A 21,187-nucleotide genomic window follows, 5' to 3' on the forward strand; every position below is an offset into this window, starting at 1 on the left:
TGTTGTTGGCCCTGCAGAGGAACTGGCTGGCCACTGTGTGAGACAGGATGCTGGACTAGATGGACCCTCACTGGTCTGATCCAGCAGGGCTCTTCTGATGTTCTTAGGAAGGCCTCGGCCTCTCTGCCCTGTTGTTGGCCACTGTGTGAGACAGGATGCAGGACTAGATGGACCCTCACTGGTCTGATCCAGCAGGCCTCTTCTGATGTTCTTATGAAGGTCTCAGCCTCTCTGCCCTGTTGGCCCTCCAGAGGAACTGGTTGGCCTCTGTGTGAGGCAGGAGGCTAGACTAGATGGGCCCTCACTGGTCTAATCTATAAGTGGCTCCCAAGACATAGTTTGGCCACCTAGAAAGTCAAGTTACAGCCAACTTTTGGTGACCCTGCAGGTTTTTCAAGAGAGGAGATGTTCGGAGGTGGTTTGCTGTTTCCTGTCTCAGCAAAGACATTTTGGTCTTCTTTGTTAGTCTCCCATCCAAATACTAGCCAGGACCAATTCTGCTTAGGTCCCGAGAACTGATGAGCTTGGGTTAGCCTGAGCCACCCAGGTCGGGGGCTGCAGGAGTAGCAGCCGCCATTCTTCCCCTAGAGCAAAGGTGGCCAAGGGTAGCTCTCCAGATGTTTTTTGCCTACAACTCCCCATCAGCCCCAGCCAGCATGGCCAACGGCTGGGGCTGATGGGAGTTGTAGGCAAAAAAAAAAACACATCTGGAGAGCTACCCTTGGCCACCCCTGCCTTAGAGGTTTCAAGTAATTCTACTTCTTCCTCCCTGTCATTTTGCACAAAGAGATGAACCTGCAAATGCTGATCGTCGAAACCTTCCTGATGACGGTGCTGACAAGGATGTATTACCGGAAGGCGGACAACAAAGCGGCATACGGCCCGGTGACCCCTCCGGAAAGCAAAACGGAGAGCAGCAGCCACTGAGCCAGACCGAAGCTCTTGTCTGATCTCGAATCCAGCAGGCAAACAGAAGGCTAGGACCTCCCCCCCCCCCGTTGAACGTTGACTTTGGCTTTCCAAGGGGCAAGAAGACCACCGTTCCCAGCGAGCAGACAAGATGGAGGGGGAAGGAGGGTAGAGGACTATCTTGTTTCCAACAAGCGCATGGGACCAACGTGATGCTAACTGTCCCTTCCGATACTTCACAGATAAAAATGATGTTTTTGTGACCCCGGTTTGGAGACCACAGCCTCAGCTCCAGTTGCCAACCTCCAGGTGGGTCCTGGAGACCCCCCCCCCCCCCCAGAATTACATCTGATCTTCAGACTAGAGATCAGCTCCCCCAGAAGAAACGGCAGTTTTGGAAGGTGGGCTGTGTGGCATTATACCCCATCGAAGCCCCTCTCCTCCCCAAATCCTGCTTCCCAGTTGGAGAGCCAGATCGGTGTAGTGGTGAAGTGTGCCGACTCTTATCTGGGAGAACCGGGTTTGATTCCCCACTCCTCCCCTTGCACCTGCTGGAATGGCCTTGGGTCAGCCATAGCTCTGGCAGAGGTTGTCCTTGAAAGGGCAGCTTCTGGGAGAGCCCTCTCCAGCCCCACCCACCTCACAGGGTGTCTGTCTCCTGCGAGCCAGTTTGGTGCAATGGTTAAGTGCGTGGACTCTTATCTGGGAGAACTGGGTTTGATTCCCCTCGCCTTCCCTTGCACCTGCTGGAATGGCCTTGGGTCAGCCATAGCTCTGGCAGAGGTTGTCCTTGAAAGGGCAGCTGCTGTGAGAGCCCTCTCAGCCCCACCCCACCTCACAGGGTGTCTGTTGTGGGGGAGGAAGGGAAAGGAGTTTGTGAGCTGCTCTGAGACTCTTTGGAGTGGAGGGTGGGATATAAATCCAATATCATCTTCTTCCCCAGGCCACGTCCCCCAAATCTCCGGGAATTCCCTCCAAAATTCCAGCCTTCCCTGCATTAGTGTTGCCGGTTCTCCTCCACTACCTGTTTTGCAGGACTCTCTTACTCTGCAATACTCATTGCAGCCGGTTGGGTGTAGTGGTGAAGTGCGCGGACTCTTATCTGGGAGAACCGGGTTTGATTCCCCACTCCTCCACTTGCACCTGCTGGAATGGTCTTGGGTCAGCCAGAGCTCTCTTATCTGGGAGAACCGGGTTTGATTCCCCCCTCCTCCACTTGCACCTGCTGGAATGGCCTTGGGTCAGCCAGAGCTCTCTTATCTGGGAGAACCGGGTTTGATTCCCCACTCCTCCACTTGCAGCTGCTGGAATGGCCTTGGGTCAGCCATGGCTCTGACAGAGGTTGTCCTTGAAAGGGCAGCTGCTGTGAGAGCCCTCTTAACCCCACCCACCTCACAGGGTGTCTGTTGTGGGGGGAGAAGATATAGGCGATTGTAAGCAGCTCTGAGTCTCTGATTACAGAGAGAAGGGTGGGGTATAAATCTGCAGTCTTCTTCATTGGATTAAGAGCTAGTTATTGGATCTTTTGGCAAAAGACAGGCATAAAACCATGCTGTCGGTCTATTCATGGACGTATATCATTGTACTCATGCTACGATACATGCAGTCCATAGATGCAGTCGAACCTCAGTTGCTGAACGCAACAGGGCATGCTGTGACGTGGTGCTTTAGTGCTCATGCAGAAGCACTGACATAGGGTTGCCAACCTCCAGGTGGGAGAGGAAAAGCCAAAGCCTCCGTGTACAAATAATCTCAATTAAAAAAAAATCAAAAAATGTTCTTACAAAACTTGGTAGTACTGTGTTCTGGTATCGAAGTTCTCGTATAACAAATAATGTGATATCTCCTCTATACTGAATGACTCACCAGTTGGAAGTCTACAGCGTTTATAAGTGTCTTGGAAGTTTGCCTTAGAATGATTAATGATTAAAGGGCTGGAACACTTTCCCTATGAGGAAAGGTTGAAACGCTTAGGGCTGTTTAGCTTGGAGAAACGTCGACTGCGGGGTGACATGAGAGAGGTTTACAAGATAATGCATGGGATGGAGAAAGTAGAGAAAGTAGTACTTTTCTCCCTTTCTCACAATACAAGAACTTGTGGGCATTCGATGAAATTGCTGAGCAGATAGGTTAAAACAGATAAAAGGAAGTCCTTCTTCACCCAAAGGGTGATTAACATGTGGAATTCACTGCCACAGGAGGTGGTGGTGGCCACAAGCATAGCCACCTTCAAGAGGGGGTTAGATAAAAATATGGAACAGAGGTCCATCAGTGGCTATTAGCCACAGTGTGTGTGTGTGTATATATTTGGCCGCTGTGTGACACAGAATGTTGGACTGGATGGGCCGTTGGCCTGATCTAACATGGCTTCTCTTATGTTCTTATGCCTTTGCATCATTTGAAGAATTTCAACTTGGAAAAACCATCAGCAAAACGTGGTCTGGAATTTCACCAGTCTACGCGTTGCTGGAAGCAGGCTGTCGGATCATATTTGAACCTTTTGGGACTTTTCTGAAACAGAGACTTGCACATTTAGGAAAATCCTTCTGGGTTATACAGGAATAGACTAATTATGAACATATATGAACATAAGAAGCTGCCTTATACTGAATCAGACCCTGGTCTGAATCAGTATGGCTCTTCTGATGTTCTTATCAGAAGGTCTCAGCCTCTGTGCCCAGTCACTGCCGCAGGAGGTGGTGGCGGCTGCAGGCATAGACAGCTTCAAGAGGGTATTGGATAAGCGTATGGAGCAGAGGTCCATCAGCAGCTATTAGCCACAGCATATTGTTGGAACTCTCTGTCTGAGGCAATGATGCTCTGTATTCTTGGTGCTTGAGGGCTTCTAGTGTCCTGGCCCCACTGGTGGACTTCCTGAAGTCACTTATTTTGGCCACTGTGTGACACACAGCGTTGGACTGGGTGGGCCATTGGCCTGATCCAACATGGCTTCTCTTCTCTTCTTATGTGATACAGAGTGTTGGACTGGATGGGCCACTGGCCTGATCCAACATGGCTTCTCTTCTGTTCTTATGTGACACAGAGTGTTGGACTGGATGGGCCACTGGCCTGATCCAACATGGCTTCTCTTATGTTGGATTTCCAAAGGAAATGCTTAGGCCACCATGTGAGACAGGATGCTGAACTAAATGGATCACTGGTCTGATCCAGCAGGGCTGTTCTTACGAAGGCCTCAGCCTCTATGCCCTGTTGCTAGCAGCCTCTATTCCAGAGGAACTGGTTGGGCCACTGTGTAAGAAAGAATGCTGGACTAAATGGACGGTCTGATGATCTAGCAGATGTTCTTACCTTCTTAGCACTGGCTCTCCAGGGTCTCAGGCTGAGGTCTTTCCCATCACCTCCTGCCTGGTGCTTTTAACTGGAGATGCCGGGGATTGAACCTGGGACCTTCTGCATGCCAAGCAGATGCTTTACCACTGAGCCACAGCCCCACTTCATGGCTCTCCAGGGTCTCAGTCTGAGGTCTTTCCCATCACCTCCTGCCTGGTCCTTTCAACTGGAGATGCTGGGGATTGAACCTGGGACCTTTCGCATGCCAAGCAGAGACTCTGCCACTGAGCTATGGCCCTTCTCTATTGCTCTCCAGGGTCTCAGGCTGAGGTCTTTCCCATCACCTCCTGCCTGGTCTTTTTCACTGGAGATGCCGGGGAATGAAGCTGAGACCTTCTGTATGCCAAGCAGAGGCTCTTGCACTGAGCTATGACCCTTCTCCACAGCTCTCCAGGCTCTCAGGCTGAGGTCTTTCCCACCACCTCCTGCCTGGTCCTTTTAACTGGAGATGCCGGGGATTGAACCTGAGACCTTCTGCATGCCAAGCAGAGGCTCTGCCACTGAGCTATGGTCCTTCTCCACAGCTCTCCAGGGTCTCAGGCTGAGGTCTTTCCCATCACCTCCTGCCTGGTCTTTTTCACTGGAGATGCCGGGGAATGAACCTGAGACCTTCTGTATGCCAAGCAGAGGCTCTTGCACTGAGCTATGACCCTTCTCCACAGCTCTCCAGGCTCTCAGGCTGAGGTCTTTCCCACCACCTCCTGCCTGGTCCTTTTAACTGGAGATGCCGGGGATTGAACCTGAGACCTTCTGCATGCCAAGCAGAGGCTCTGCCACTGAGCTATGGTCCTTCTCCACAGCTCTCCAGGGTCTCAGGCTGAGGTCTTTCCCATCACCTCCTGCCTGGTCTTTTTCACTGGAGATGCCGGGGAATTAACCTGAGACCTTCTGTATGCCAAGCAGAGGCTCTTGCACTGAGCTATGACCCTTCTCCACAGCTCTCCAGGCTTTCAGGCTGAGGTCTTTCCCACCACCTCCTGCCTGGTCCTTTTAACTGGAGATGCCGGGGATTGAACCTGAGACCTTCTGCATGGCAAGCAGAGGCTCTGCCACTGAGCTATGGTCCTTCTCCACAGCTCTCCAGGGTCTCAGGCTGAGGTCTTTCCCATCATCTCCTGCCTGGTCTTTTTCACTGGAGATGCCGGGGAATGAACCTGAGACCTTCTGCATGCCAAGCAGAGGCTCTGCCACTGAGCTATGGCCCTTCTCTACAGCTCTCCAGGGTCTCAGGCTGAGGTCTTTCCCATCACCTCCTGCCTGGTCTTTTTCACTGGAGATGCCGGGGAATGAACCTGAGACCTTCTGTATGCCAAGCAAAGGCTCTGCCACTGAGCTATGGCCCTTCTCCACAGCTCTCCAGGGTCTCAGGCTGAGTCCTTTCCCATCACCTCCTGCCTAATCCTTTTAACTGGAGATGCCTGGGAATGAACCTGAGACCTTCTGCATGCCAAGCAGAGGCTCTGCCACTGAGCTACGGCCCTTCTCCACAGCTCTCCAGGGTCTCAGGCTGAGGTCTCTCCCATCACCTCCTGCCTGGTTCTTTCAACTGGAGATGCCGGGGACTGACCCTGGGACCTCCTGCGTGTTAAGCGGACGTTCTGTCCCTGAGCCAAGCCCCCTCCCCCCGATAGCTACAAAGAAAGCTCCAAAGCATTCCAAATGCAGGGAAAACTCATTCATTTGAACGCAAAGCTACAGAACAGGCAGTAAAATCTGAACGTTTATTACAGAGCGAATAACAAAAGTCAACAACCCGCAGGGCAAGGCAGGGCAGTTCATCGAGATGGAGAAGCAGCTGTGTTGTGCAATGTCAGTTCAGACCCGCCCAGGGACACAGCTAACGAGCAGAACTCGCACTCAGCACATGGCAAGGACCACGCTGGACCCTCCACTTGGATTTGCCCTACTGGACATTGGGGGCGGGGGGGGGGGGGGGGAGGCAGACAGCATGGGGTCAGTGAGATTTTTTTAAACAATGCAGCTGTCTCCCCTCTGTCACGAAGAGGAAGCGACGGACCCCTGGTCGGTCGGCACTGAAAACACTGGTATGGAGAGACGGGAGGAGACCTGCAGGGGCAGACGGAAGGACAGCGACAAACGCTACAGGCTGGGGGGTAAGAGGGGGGCGAGGAGGGAAAGATGCATGCGCATGCATGCACGTGTGAGGGCTGAAAGGACATTTCGGAAAAGCAGGAACACACCCCGGCCCCCGCCGGGTGGTCACGAAGACCCAACAGTAGACAACTGAGGAAAGGCCAGTGAACTTTTACAGGAAGGAAGGAAGGAAGGAAGGAAGGAAGGAAGGGAGGAAGGGAAGGGAAGGGAAGGGAAGGGAGGGAGGAACGGAGGGAGGGAGAGAGAGGGAAAGAAAGAAAGAAAGAAAGAAAGAAAGAAAGAAAGAAAGAAAGAAAGAAAGAAAGGAAGGAAGGAAGGAAGGAAGGAAGGAAGGAAGGAAGGAAGGAAGGAAGGAAGGAAGGAAGGAAGGAAGGAAGGAAGGAGGGAGGGAGGGAGGGAGGGAGGAAAGAAGGAAGGAAACAACGGAAAGGGAGGGAAGGAGGAAAGAAAGGAAGGAAGGAAGAGGTAGGGAGGGAGAGAGAGAGAAAGAAAAAGAAAGAAAGAAAAAAGGGAGGGAGGGAGGAAAGAAGGAAGGAAGGAAAGGGTGAAAAGGGAGGATGGGAGGAAAGGAAGGAAGGAAGGAAAGAATAGGGAGGGAGGCAGGGAGGGAGAGAGAGAGGAAGAAAAAAAAGAAAGAAAGAAAGAAAGAAAGAAAGAAAGAAAGAAAGAAAGAAAGAAAGAAAGAAAGAAAGAAAGGGAGGGAGGGAGGGAGGAAGGCAGGCAGGGAAGGAGAAAGAAAGAAAGAAAAAAAGAAAGGGAGGGAGGAAGGAAGGAAGGAAGGAAGGAAGAAAAGGATGGAAAGGGCGGGAGGGCGGAAGGAAGGAAGAAAAAAAGACTGAACACTGGAGAAGGACCACGTCAGCGGCTTTTGGCGCTCTTTGGTTTCACTGCTGAAGAGCACGTTTCCAAGTGGAAATGGGACTTCCCAGAGGACCCCCCCTCCCCGCCAGAACGGGGCCAGGCATCCAAAGGCTGCACAGCGTCTGAAATCCGTCCGTTTGGGTGGAAAAGACCCCGAAGGAGGCATCCCACCACCGGAGTCTCCTCTAACAGAGCAGCGAGCCGCTTTCCCTTGATGCTCTGCGGCAACTCTACCCACAATCCCCAGCTGAGCATCCACCGGCGGATCAAAGAAGCTCCGCCCCATGGTGCGAGTTCAGGAACAGCGGAATCTCTCTCTCTCTCTCTTTTTAATCCCTTCTTTTATAAACGAAAAACCTCGCCGGGCGAGACGTAAAATGCAACAGTATCATTGGGTCACGGTGGGGAATCGGCAAGTACTTTGCTGATCTCATGGGCCTCCGCGCCCTTTTCCTCTTGAGGACTGGCAACTTGGAGATTGGCAAGACCTCCCTTCCCCCCGCCACCGCCGAAGGCTTGCAAGGTGCCAAGCCCGGCTCTGGGATCGAGGGAAGCCGAATGGCGTTTTGTGCCTCTGCGATCGGAAGCTGCCTGTCCCCCTGGGGTTCTGAGGACTGCCTGCGTTGCTTCTTTCTGCGCCTCCCCCGTCACCCGGGGGACTGCGAGATGCTGGGAACGAACTCCGAGGAAGCTGGGCCGGGCCTCGGCACGATCGACGGGGGAAAAGAGATCGCCGGGCGAGGTGCTGTTCTCCTGGGATCAGCCCCTTCGCCACGCCAACAATTCCCAACCAACGGGAGTGGTTCATTTAATACCACTGAAGGAGGCGTCAAAAAAAATAGAGAACACCTTTGCTTTAAAAAAAAAAAAAAAGAACACGCTTCCCCTAGAAACCCACCGGGAGAAAAACGATAAAAGTGGAAAGGGAAGGGCAGGGGGGGAAGGGGAAATGGCTGCGTCCCGTTCCCCCTGTATTCTGAGAAACAGGGTCTCCTCGAGGGCGGCCCCGCAGAAGACCCGGCCTCTTGGTAACGGCTTCCGGGCAATCCCCCTGTTGGTTTTCTTCACCCTCTGGAGGTCGGAAACCGCTCGTTCTGCATCTGCGACGCCCCCCCCCCCCTCCTGCTCAGTCCTCCTCGTCCTCGCTGATGTCGTAGGTGATGCTGGACTTGGTCCGGGAGAGGCTGGCGGGGGAGGCGGGCGGCGTCCGGGCCGTGAAGGGCCAGCGGAAGGACGGGGAGGGGGAGCGGTCGTGCGTGGGGCTGCTGCTGGGGCTCTGCTTGGGGCTGATGGCCTGCAGCATCCGGCCCTTGCCCTCCTTCAGCATGTGTTTCTGGAAGGGAGAGAGACGGTAAAGAAGAAGAAGATTTATACATAAGAACATAAAGGAAGCCATGTTGGATCAGGCCAGTGGCTCCTCCAGTCCAACACTCTGTGTCACATAAGAACATAAGAGAAGCCCTGCTGGATCAGGCCAGTGGCCCATCCAGTCCAACACTCTGTGTCACATAAGAACAGAAGAGAAGCCATGTTGGATCAGGCCAATGGCCCCTCCAGCCCAACACTCTGTGTCACATAAGAACAGAAGAGAAGCCATGTTGGATTATGCCAATGGCCCATCCGGCCCAACACTCTGTGTCACAGAAGAACATAAGAAAAGCCATGTTGGATTACGCCAATGGCCCATCCAGCCCAACACTCTGTGTCACAGAAGAACATAAGAGAAGCCATGTTGGATCAGGCCAATGGCCCATCCAGTCCAACACTCTGTGTCACATAAGAACATAAGAGAAGCCATGTTGGATCAGGCCAGTGGCCCCTCCAGTCCAACACTCTGTGTCACATAAGAACATAAGAGAAGCCATGTTGGATCAGGCCAATGGCCCACCCAGTCCAACACTCTGTCACATAAAAACAGAAGAGAAGCCCTGTTGGATCAGGCCAGTGGCCCACCCAGTCCAACACTCTGTGTCACATAAGAACATAAGAGAAGCCCTGTTGGATCAGGCCAGTGGCCCATCCAGTCCAACACTCTGTGTCACATAAGAACATAAAAGAAGCCATGTTGGATCAGGCCAATGGCCCCTGTAGTTCAACACTCTGTGTCACACACTGGCCAGAAAAAAAAGGAGGTTCACAAGTGGGGCTAGAAGCCCTTCCACTTTGCCCCCCCCCCCCCCCCAAGCACCAAGAATACAGAGTATTGCTGTCCCAGACAGGGAGTTCCAACAATATGCTGTGGCTAATAGCTGCTCCATATGCTTATACAATCCCCTCTTGAAGCTGGCTATGCTTGTAGCTGCCACCACCTCCTGTGGCAGTGAATTCCACATGTGAATCACCCTTTGAGAGAAGAAAGACTTCCTTTCATCTGTTCCAACCCAACTGCTTAGCAATTTCACTGAGTGCCCACGAGTTTTCGTATTGTGAGAAAGGGGGAAAAGGACTTCTTTCTCTACTTTCTCCATCCCATGCATAATCTTGTAAACCTCTATCATGTCACCCCGCAGTCGACGTTTCTCCAAGCGAAAGAGCCCCAAGCGTTTTAACCTTTCTTCATAGGGAAAGTGTTCCAAATCTTTAATCATTCTAGTTGCCCTTTTCTGGACTTTTTCCAATGCTATAATGATACCTCACCCTTCTCTGAATCAGAGTCTCAGAGCGGCTCACAGTATCCTTTCCCTTCCTCCCCCACAACAGACACCCTGTGAGGTAGATGAAGATATTGGATTTATATCCCGCCCTCCACTCCGAAGAGTCTCAGAGCGGCTCACAATCTCCTTCCCCTTCCTCCCCCACAACAGACGCCCTGTGAGGTGGGAGGGGCTGAGAGAGCTCTGACAGAAGCTGCCCTTTCAAGGACAACTCTGCGAGAGCTATGGCTGACCCCCAAGGCCATCCCAGCAGCTGCAAGTGGAGGCTTTTCATGCAGCTCCTGAAGCAATTGTGCCAACCTAGAGACCTCGTGGGCCCTGCCCTCTAAGGTCAGAAGTAGTTTGCTGCCTTGGAAAGAGAAGTCCAAAGGTCTCTTGGGCATTCAGGACTCCTTTTATGGTCCTTTGGATCCTGGCCGATCCTTGGCAGCCGTGGAATCAAAGCTACTTCTCTAGCAACAAACTGCTCTCCTTAATGACTATGAGACTGGCTTATTTTATTCATCCACACCTGGGGGCGGGGGGAGATTGCTTCTGCTTTCCTTTAATCAGCTTGCCTATATATCAGCAGTCCCCAACCTTTTGGGCACCAGGGACCGGTTTTGTGGAAGACAATTTATCCATGGACCGGGGGTGGGTGGAGAGGGCAGTGGTTTTGGGATGACACAATTGTGCACTTTATTTTTTGTGTGGTGGTTAAGTGTGCAGACTCTTCTCTGGAAAAAACGGGTTTGATTCCCCGCTCCTCCACTTGCAGCTGCTGGAATGGCCTTGGGTCAGCCACAGCTCTGGCAGAGGTTGTCCTTGAAAGGGCAGCTGCTGTAAGAGCTCTCTCAGCCCCACCTACCTCAGAGGATGTCTGTTGTAGGGGAGGAAGATAAAGACTGTGAGCCACTCTGAGATTTACATAAGAACATAAGAGAAGCCATGTTGGATCAGGCCAATGGCCCATCCAGTCCAACACTCTGTGTCAAAGTGGCCAAAAAAAATTATATCTATATATATTTGCATATATATATATACACACACACTGTGGCTAATAGCCACTGATGGACCTCTGCTCCATATTTTTATCAAACCCCCTCTTGAAGCTGGCTATGCTTGTGGCTGCCACCACCTCCTGTGGCAGTGAATTCCACATGTTAATCACCCTTTGGGTGAAGAAGGACTTCCTTTTATCTGTTTTAACCTGACTGTTCAAGCAATTTCACCAAATGCCCACGAGTTCTCGTATTGGGAGAAAGGGAGAAAAGGACTTCTTTCTCTACTTTCTCCATCCCATGAATAATCTTGTAAACCTCTATTATGTCACCCCGCAGTCGATGTTTCTCCAAGCTAAAGAGTCCCAAGCGTTTCAACCTTTCTTCATAGGGAAAGTGTTCCAACCCTTTAATCATTCTCGTTGCCCTTTTCTGCACTTTCTCCAATGCTATAATATCCTTTTTGAGGTGCGGCGACCAGAACTGCACACAGTACTCCAAATGAGACCGCACCATCGATTTATACAGGGGCATTGTGATACTGGCTGATTTGTTATCAATTCCCTTCTTAATAATTCCCAGCATGGCGTTGGCCTTTTTTATTGCAATCGCACACTGTCTTTGGAATGAAGGGCAGGATATAAATCCAATGTCTTATTATTATTTTTAATACTACATTGTAATATATAATGAAATAATTATACAACTCACGGCCCGGTTGCTAACAGGCCACGGAACAGTACTGGTCCACAGACTGGTGGTTGGGGAGCTCTGCTATATATGATAGTAGAAGATTTATATCCCAACCTTCTCTCTCAGTCTCAAGACTGGCTTACCATCTCCTTTAACTTCTTCCCCCACAACACCCTCTAAGGTAGGTGGGGCTGAGAGAGCTCTGACTGACCCACGGTCATCCCATCCAAGGTCATCAAGGACAACTCTGCGAGTTGCTATGGCTGACCCAAGGCCATTCCAGCAGCTGCAAGCGGAGGAGTCGGGAATCAAACCCGGTTCTCCCAGATAAGAGAGCTCTGGCTGACCCAAGGCCATTCCAGCAGCTGCAAGTGGAGGAGAGGGGAATCAAACCCGGTGATCCCAGATAAGAGCCCGCGCACTTCACCACTACACCAAACCGGCCAGCCGGAACACCTTCTAGCAATGCTCTGAGAGGTTTGCTTCGGGAGACTTGAGGACAACAATGCTAGGATTTCTACTTCTCTGAATTATACAGTGGTGACTAAAGGGAACCTCTGTGTTCAAAGGCAGCCGGTCTCTGAATCCCAGAGCCAGGAGGCAACATCAGGGGAAGGCCTCGGCCTCTCTGCCCTGTTGTTGGCTGTTCAGAGGAACTGGTTGGCCTCTGTGTGTGACAGGAGGCTGGACTAGATGGACCCTCACTGGTCTGATCCAGCACTGTGTGAGGCAGGATGCTGGACTAGATTGGCTCTCACTGGTCTGATCTAGCAGGGCTCTTCTGATGTTCTTATGAAGGCCTCAGCCTCTCTGCCCTGTAGCTGGCCCTCCAGAGGAACTGGCTGGCCACTGTCTGAGACAGGATGCTGGACTAGATGGACCCTCACTGGTCTCACCCAGCAGGGCTCTTCTCAGGTTCTTAGGAAGGCCTCATCCTCTCTGCCCTGTTGATAGCTCTTTAGAGGAACTGATTGGCCACTGTGTGAGACAGGATGCTGGACTAGGTGGAGCACTGGTCTGATCCAGCAGGGCTAGCCTGATCCTTTCCCTCTAGTCCAGCATTCTGAGACCTTCACCCCGAAACTCCCATTATTGTTGTGGCACAGAATCGAGAAAGTGTCTAGGGAGAACTTTTTCTCCCTCTTCCAAAATATTAGAAACTTGGAGGGGGGAGGGGGATGAAGTTATGAGCTCTGGGCCCTGACCACACACAGATCTTGTGGAACATCTACAGCAAAGCAGAACAGAAAGGACAGGGGTGCACCTAAGTTCATGGAGGGTAGTCAGAGATGGGGCAGATGGGTTTATGGCTCATTACCAGCGCTCCTTCGGGGCCGAACATCTCCAGGAAGTTGCCGATGAACTCGCGGGACTTCTCCTCCCACTTCTGGATGAGGTCGATGCTCTTCTCCTCCACCTTCTGGACAAACTCCTTGGACTTCTCTTCCACATCCTTCACTCTCTTCTTCACCTTATCGACGCGCTCTTGCAAGTGGTACTTCTTCTCCTGGGAAAGACAAGGGAGTCCAAGCGGGTTATGATGCTGGTAGCCGCAGAGAAAGGACGGCGAGCACTCCCCTGACAAGGTTGGCTCAAATCCGGCGTACAAAAACTCCTGGATCTGGTTACCCAGATTGAGTGCATCAATAAAACCCATCTGGGTTTCACAAAATTTGGCAGGGGTGTCAAACATGCAGTTTGGGGGCCGAATCAGGCCCGCGGAGGGCTCCTGTCGCTTGCTTCCTTCTCCCTATATCTTGCTTCCTTCTGCACAACAGCTTGCTTTGCATGGCTTGCTCAATCGCACAGGAGCTACAGAGCAAAACCTCTGTTTTCTCCATTGGCTGAGGCTCCTCCCTGGGGGAGGAAGCAGAGCTTGCTTTGCCAGGCTCTCTCGATCGCACAACAGAGCTACTGAGCCAAGCCTCTCTTCTATTGGCTGAGGCACCTCCCGCCCAGTCCCTTGGGGCAGGAAGGAAAGAGTCAGAGCTTCCTTTGCCCAGCGCCCTGGATCCCCTGGGAGAAATACAAAGAAAGCACCTTTTAGGCCAATGAGTGCTAACATATTAATCATGTTTTAAGTTTTTTAAAAATATATATTTGTGTTTGTCTGTGTTCTTTATAAAGTTTATATCTCTGTTAAAAGGCAAAGGTAATCCCCTGTGCAAACACCAGTCGTTGCTTGCACAACGTTTTCACAGCAGGCTTTTAATGGGGTGGTTTGCCATTGCCTTCCCCAGTTATCTATACTTCCCCCCAGCAAGCTGGGGACTCATTTTACAGACCTCGGAAGGATGGAAGGTGAGTCAACCTTGAGCCGGCTACCTGAACCCAGCTTCTGCCGGGATCGAACTCAGGTCATGAGCAGAGCTTAGGACTGCAGTACTGCAGCTTTAACACTCTGCGCCACGGGGCTCTTATATATATCTCTGCTATCTAATCTTAAATAGGTACACACACGGCCCGCCTGGCATGGCTCAGCCCAACCCAACAAAGTCTCATTTATTATTGAGTTCATTACAGCAAATGATATTCAACCACCCAAACCAGAATACCGTGATCTTCTCTACTTATAAGTTTTTAATATTTTCCTTCAGTTTTGTTTTTTGTTTCTTTTCCTTTTAGAAGATGAAGATATTGGATTTATATCCCGCCCTCCACTCCGAAGAGTCTCAGAGCGGCTCACAATCTCCTTTCCCTTCCTTCCCCACAACACACACCCTGTGAGGTAGATGAAGATATTGGATTTATATTCCGCCCTCCACTCTGAAGAGTCTCAGAGCGGCTCACAATCTCCTTTCCCTTCCTCCCCCACAACAGACACCCTGTGAGGTAGATGAAGATATTGGATTTATCTCCCGCCCTCCACTCCGAAGAGTCTCAGAGCGGCTCACAATCTCCTTTACCTCCCCCCCCCCCCCCAACAGACACCCTGTGAGGTAGATGAAGATACTGGATTTATATCCCGCCCTCCACTCCAAAGAGTCTCAGAGGAGCTCACAATCTCCTTTCCCTTCCTCCCCCACAACAGACACCCTGTGAGGTAGATGAAGATATTGGATTTATATCCCGCCCTCCACTCCGAAGAGTCTCAGAGCGGCTCACAATCACCTTTACCTTCCTCCCCCATAACAGACACCCTGTGAGGTAGATGAAGATATTGGATTTATTTCCCGCCCTCCACTCCGAAGAGTCTCAGAGTGGCTCACAATCTTCTTTATCTTCCTCCCCCACAACAGACACCCTGTGAGGTGGGTGGGGCGGAGAGGGCTCTCACAGCAGCTGCCCTTTCAAGGACAACCTCTGCCAGAGCTATGGCTGACCCAAGGCCATTCCAGCAGGTGCAAGTGGAGGAGTGGGGAATCAAACCCGGTTCTCCCAGATAAAGAGTCCGCACACTTAACCACTACACCACACTGGCTCTACTACTAGTAGTTTTTCATTTCTCTCTTTTTCTACCTTCCTTTTCTCTTTTACTGTGTTGGGTCGTGGATCACACCTAACAGTAATTACTCGATAATAATTTTTGGAATAATCTGTAATGGTTTGCAAAAAAGTTATTTAGGCAGTTAAGAATTCTTAGCAATGCTTCCTTAATAGTTTAATGATAGCATGGGTTCAATTAGATCGATTGTACTTTGATGCAGGAATTACTGCCTTAACTTTAATCTTGTTTTCATCTTGATCTCTCTCCTTGGATAGAAAATGGTCTTCATCTCTAGGCACATCTATGCAACTTAAAATTCTTGTGGTCTTACATCGCAAATACATGCAATGCTTCTAAAAAGTTCACGATCTAATCTCTTTCCTTATCAAATACCTTGGAATAAATATTGTAATAATGTTATAACTGAGGACCATTGGCCTGCTATCTGGCATTCTATGCTTGTCTTCACGACACATGAAGTTTCAAAACTTTTAAGTCGTTAAGCCACTGGTATCTTAGTCCCAAACAACTGGCTAAATTTCCAGCATCCAACTCCTCTTTATGTTGGAAAGGGTGTGGAGACACTGGATCTTTCTCACATTGTTGGTGGCAATGTCCATTTATTGCGGCTTTCTGGAACACAGTTCTTGAACACATTGCTAAAATGACTGGCTACAGAATCCCATTTCAGCCTCTGATACTTTTTCTCCAACACTGGCAAGATACAACAGTTCCTACAATCAGACGCTCATTAATTGATAGCTTATTAATGGCAGCAAAAACATCAATAGCTTCTCTCTGGGAATCCAACACGACGCCTTCAATCTCGTTATGGTTCCCAAAAATATGGGATCAATTAATTATGGAAAAAAATCACAGACCAAATAGCTCAATCGGACATTTGTCCTAAATCTACTTCTTTGGAAGAAAAATGGTTTCCATTTATGGAATATATTTCAACTCATGCTATCCTACCAGGCAACTCAACTTATAGACAAATTCTTTCACTCTGAATTTTGAATAGGATTTGTTATTAATTTTATTGATATCTGACTTACTTTTTAATGATTTTTTATCTTATTGTTAGTTCACTTTCTTTCTTATTTCATATTTCCTATCGTCAGAGATGGGGTGCAGTCAAGCAGTACCTCAGAATCAGTTTTTGAAAAATATTTTGTGCGCTATTTTGGTTCCACAAAGCAGTCTTACTCTTGATGGTGTCGTTATGCTCAATTTTCTAGCCGTATTGTACGGGATTTATCGTGCTTATATGCTCAGTGATTTCTATGGGAGGCTGCTAAAATGCTTCTTCATAGATTTATTCCGTACTGTCCAAAGAGTTAATAATAAAATCTTTGAAAAGATGTTTTATTGCATGCGTGTAAGTCTTCGTGCTTGTTCGTAACCTGATGCCGTAAGATTAATTGTACGTGAGTATTAAAAAGAAAGAAAGAAAAAAAAGTCTCATTTATGTCACATCCGGCCCTCATAACAAATGACTTCGACACCCCTGATCTAAATGGCACAGAGGTACCTCGGAATACTGGCCCCCTCTTCCCTACTCGCCTCTCTGATTTGCGACACTGAACGAGGGCTGCGCCCTACATTTGAAGTATTTCCCTCCCCGACTGGAACCATAGCTCACAAGCACCACAGTCTGGTGCAGAGGGCCTGGGAGCCCGGGCGTTTGTTCTCTCTGCCTGTTTTTTAAAATAAGGAAGGAAAATAGATGGGAGATGAGGGATGGAGAGGTGGAAAGAAAGCAACTTTCTTCATTGCATTCTGCAAGCTATTGGCTAGTTTGGCTTGGAGAAGTGCTTTAAAGGGACAAATGCCTTCTCCAAGCTGGCCGACAGGGCAGTGGGGGCTTCAAGACCCACATGGTATGTGCGGAAGAGCCGCATGTGTGAGAGAGCCAGTTTGGTGTAGTGGTTAAGTGTGCGGACTCTTATCTGGGAGAGCCGGGTTTGATTCCCCACTCCTCCACTTGCACCTGCTGGAATGGCCTTCTTGGGTCAGCCATAGCGCTTGTAGGAGGTGTCCTTGAAAGGGCAGCTGCTGTGAGAGCCCTCTCAGCCTCACCCACCTCACAGGGTGTCTGTTGTGGGGGAGGGAGATAAAGGCGACTGTGAGCCGCTCTGAAACTCTGAGCGGAGGGCGGAATATAAATCCAATGTCTTCTTCAATTTCTTCATCAAAGGCTCCTTAGTAAGCTCGAGAGTCAGGGAGTAAAAGGACAGGTCCTCCCATGGATCAAAAACTGGCAAATTAATAGAAAGCAAAGAGTGAGTATAAATGGGCAATTTTCGCAGTGGAGTACTGGGTCCCATGCTGTTTAACTTGTTCATTAATGATTTGGAGTTGGGAGTAAGCAGTGAAGTGCCCAAGTCTGCGGATGACACTAAATTGTTCAGGGTGGTGAGAACCAGAGAGGATTGTGAGGCACTCCAAAGGGATCTGTTGAGGCTGGGTGAGTGGGCGTCAACGTGGCAGATGAGGTTCAATGTGGCCAAGTGCAAAGCAATGCACATTGGGGCCAAGAATCCCAGCTACAAATACAAGTTGATGGGGTGTGAACTGGCAGAGACTGACCAAGAGAGAGATCTTGGGGTCGTGGTAGATAACTCACTGAAAATGTCGAGACAGTGGGCGATTGCAATAGAAAAGGCCAATGCTGTACTGGGGATTATTAGGAAGGGAATTGAAAACAAATCAGCCAGTATCATAATACCCCTGTGTAAATCGATGGTGCGGTCTCATTTGGAGTACTGTGTGCAGTTCTGGTCACCGCACCTCAAAAAAGATATTATAGCACTGAAAAAAGTGCAGAAAAGGGCAACTAGCGTGATTAAAAGGTTGGAACACTTTCCCTGTGAAGAAAGGTTAAAGCGCTTGGGGCTCTTTAGCTTGGAGAAACGTCGACTGAGGGGTGACATGATAGAGGCTGACAAGATTATGACTGGGATAGAGAAGGCAGAGAAAGAAGGACTTGTCTCCCTTTCTCACAATATGAGAACTCATGGGCAGTCAAGGAAATTGCTAAGCAGTTGAGTTAGAACAGATAAAAGGAAGTCCTTCACCCAAAAGGTGAAGACAAATTAAAGCGAGCTAAATTCAGGCAAGAGCCTGTCTTCCCGAGTGGCCCAGATACCCTTCAAATCAGCTGGCCTGCAGAAGTTGAAGCACGATGGAAGAGAAGCTGGCGGAACTGCCCCCCCACCCCCCCGACTCACATTGATGAAGCTGACGTTGAGCTCTTTGGCTGTATAACCCCTCTGCAAGTTCCGCCGCGCATAGACGTCGTAGTCCCGGACGATGCGGGTGATGATATCCGACGTGGAGATCCCTTCCGTCCTCTGAGTTGGGGCGAACATACCTAGAAAGGACGGGACATAGAGGACGTGACAGCATCAGAAGAACCCCGCTGGATCAGACCAGTGAGGGTCCAGCATCCTGTCTCACACAGTGGCCAACCAGCTCCTCTGGAAGGCCAATGACCAGGCAGAGAAGCTGAGGCCTTCATAAGGACATCAGAAGAGCCTTCTAGATCAGACCACTGAGGGTCCATCTAGTCCAGCATCCTGTCTCACACAAATGCCAACCAGTTCCTCTGGAGAGCCAGCAACAGGGCAGAGAGGCTGAGGCCTTCATAAGAACATCAGAAGAGCCCTACTGGATCAGACCAGTGAGGGTCCATCTGGTCCAGCATCCTGTCTCACACAGGGGCCAACCAGTCTCTCTGGAGGGCCAGCAACAGAGCAGAGAGGCTGAGGCCTTCATAAGAACATCAGAAGAGCCCTGCTGGATCAGACCAGTGGTCCATCTAGTCCGGCATCCTGTCTCACTCAGTGGCCAGCCAGTTCCTCTGGAGGGCCAACAACAGGGCAGAGAGGCTGAGGCCTTCATAAGAACATCAGAAGAGCCCTGCTGGATCAGACCAGTGGTCCATCTAGTCCGGCATCCTGTCTCACACAGAGGTCAACCCATTCCTCTAGACAACCAACAACAGTGTATAGAGGCCAAGGCCTTCCCACTGCTGTTGTCGCCTGGCTCTGGGATTCAGCGGCTTACCGCAGGTGGTGTTTTCCCTCAGCCACCATCCTAGTAGCCGCTGATAAGACTTACTTCTCCTTGAATTTATCTAATCCCCTCCGAAAGCTCTTTATTCCCGCGGCCCTCATTACATCCTCCGGCAGCGGATTCCGCATCTGAATCTCTCTTTGTGCAAAGTAGCATTTCCTTTTGCCCGTCACCCTCCCTGGACTCACCTGCTTCCTTTATGTGCTTATAGACGTCGTCGCTCCCGGCAGAGGAGTACGGGATGTCGTCGTGGGCGACGAAGTCGATCTGTGGTTGGGCGATACAAACCATCAGCGAAACAGCCGACGGGGGACGGAGAACGCTTGGCGTGGGGAGGATCCCTGAGCCAAAATAACCCTGGGCGGGGACTGGCATCGCCAGAGGGCATGGCTGGGGGGAGGAAAGGCCCTTCAGCCCTCTGCTTGCCCCCTGAGAGATTTCCAGCCCCCAACTATAGAGACGCACCAAACTCCTCACCCCTTCCTCTGGGGGTCAGGCGCAGAATGTAAAGTATGTATAGTATAAGAAGGATGACAGCTGGTAGAGCATAAGATGGGTCTGGCTGATCCAGATAAGGGCCAGTTTCTTTTGAAGGATGTTATTCCTGACATAACTGTAAACACTGCCTTATTTCTGTACCGGGCCAAAATGATTCGTCAAGACAAGGAACAGTCTTGTTGTCCCATTTAACTGTGATCTTATGTAAATGTATTTTAATCCTGATGTCCAGTATTTTAACCTATCTTCTGTTTTTCAACCCATTGTTCTTTTAACCTGTTTTTACATGCCATTAAAGGTTGATTGACTGATTGATTGGTATAGCATGAAGGAAAAAGAATCAATTGCTGTAATAAAGGTAAAGGTAGTCCCCTGCGAACGGGTCCAGAGGAGGGCGACGAAGGTGCTGAGGGGTGTAGAGACCAAGTCCTATGAGGAAAGGTTGAAGGATCTGGGCCTGTTTAGCTTGGAGAGGAGGGCCTGTTTAGCTTGGAGAGGAGGCTGAGAGGTGATAGGATCACCATCTTCAAGCCCTTGAAGGGCTGTCCTCTAGAGGAGGGTGTGGAAATGTTTTCTGTGGCCCCGGAAGGTAGGACCAGAACTAATGGGTTGAAATTAAATCAAAAGAGTTTCCAGCTCAACTTTAGGAAGAACTTCAAGGATCTGTCCTGGGACCTGTTTTGTTCAACATCTTTATCAATGATTTGGATGAAGGAATGGAGGGAATGCTTATTAAATTTGCAGATGATACTAAATTGGGAAGGGTTGCAAACACAGAAGACAGAAACAGGATACAGGATGACCCTGACAGGCTGGAAAACTGGGCTAAAATCAATAAAATGAATTTTAACAGGGATAAATTTTAAGTTCTGCATTTAGGTAGGAAAAATCCAATGCATGGTTATAGAATGGGAGAGACTTGACTTAGCAGAAGTCTGTGTGAAATGGATCTAGGGGTCTTAGCGGATCATACGCTGAACATGAGTCGACAGTGTGATGCGGTGGCTAAAAAGGCAAATGCAATTTTGGGCTGTATCAACAGAAGTATAGTGTCCCAATCACGTGATGTGATGGTATCGCTTTACTCTGCTCTGGTAAGACCTCACCTGGAGTCTTGTGTTCAGTTTTGGGCACCACATTTTAAGAAGGATATAGACAAGCTGGAACGGGTCCAGAGGAGGGCGACGAAGATGGTGAGGGGTCTGGAGACCAAGTCCTAGGAGGAAAGGCTGAAGGAGCTGGGGATGTTTAGCCTGGAGAGGAGGTGGCTGAGAGGTGATATGATCACCATCTTCAAGTACTTGAAGGCCTGTCATATAGAGCAGGGTGTGGAATTGTTTTCTGTGGCCCCGGAAGTTAGGACCAGAACCAATGGGTTGAAATTAAATCAAAAGAGTTTCCGGCTCAACATGAGGAAGAACTTCCTGACCGTTAGAGCGGTTCCTCAGTGGAACAGGCTTCCTCGGGAGGTGGTGGACTCTCCTTCCTTGGAGGTTTTTAAACAGAGGCTAGATGGCCATCTGACAGCAATGAAGATCCTATGAATTTAGGAGGAGGTGTTTGTGAGTTTCCTGCATTGTGCAGGGGGTTGGACTAGGTGACCCGGGAGGTCCCTTCCA

General features: G+C 50.0%; 2 protein-coding genes across 2 annotated transcripts in view; one reads left to right on the forward strand and one right to left on the reverse strand.

The window, feature by feature from the left end:
- Positions 1–2,697, forward strand: part of SLC51A (solute carrier family 51 member A) — a 34,046-nt gene extending 31,349 nt beyond the window's left edge. The window contains 1 exon segment of the mRNA XM_060242849.1: positions 788–2,697. Coding sequence (XP_060098832.1) covers positions 788–927 — 140 coding nt within the window. The 3' untranslated portion in view covers positions 928–2,697.
- A 4,879-nt stretch (positions 2,698–7,576) lies between these two features.
- PCYT1A (phosphate cytidylyltransferase 1A, choline) overlaps positions 7,577–21,187 on the reverse strand; it is a 46,159-nt gene continuing 32,548 nt past the window's right edge. The window contains exons 6-9 of the mRNA XM_060242843.1: positions 19,259–19,337; positions 18,224–18,366; positions 12,882–13,070; positions 7,577–8,569 (exon numbers count right to left, since the gene is read on the reverse strand). Coding sequence (XP_060098826.1) covers positions 8,363–8,569; positions 12,882–13,070; positions 18,224–18,366; positions 19,259–19,337 — 618 coding nt within the window. The 3' untranslated portion in view covers positions 7,577–8,362. The remainder of the gene's footprint in view (positions 8,570–12,881; positions 13,071–18,223; positions 18,367–19,258; positions 19,338–21,187) is intronic.

The sequence above is a fragment of the Heteronotia binoei genome, chromosome 6 (assembly GCF_032191835.1).
Source record: "Heteronotia binoei isolate CCM8104 ecotype False Entrance Well chromosome 6, APGP_CSIRO_Hbin_v1, whole genome shotgun sequence".
NCBI classification, from domain to species: domain Eukaryota; kingdom Metazoa; phylum Chordata; class Lepidosauria; order Squamata; family Gekkonidae; genus Heteronotia; species Heteronotia binoei.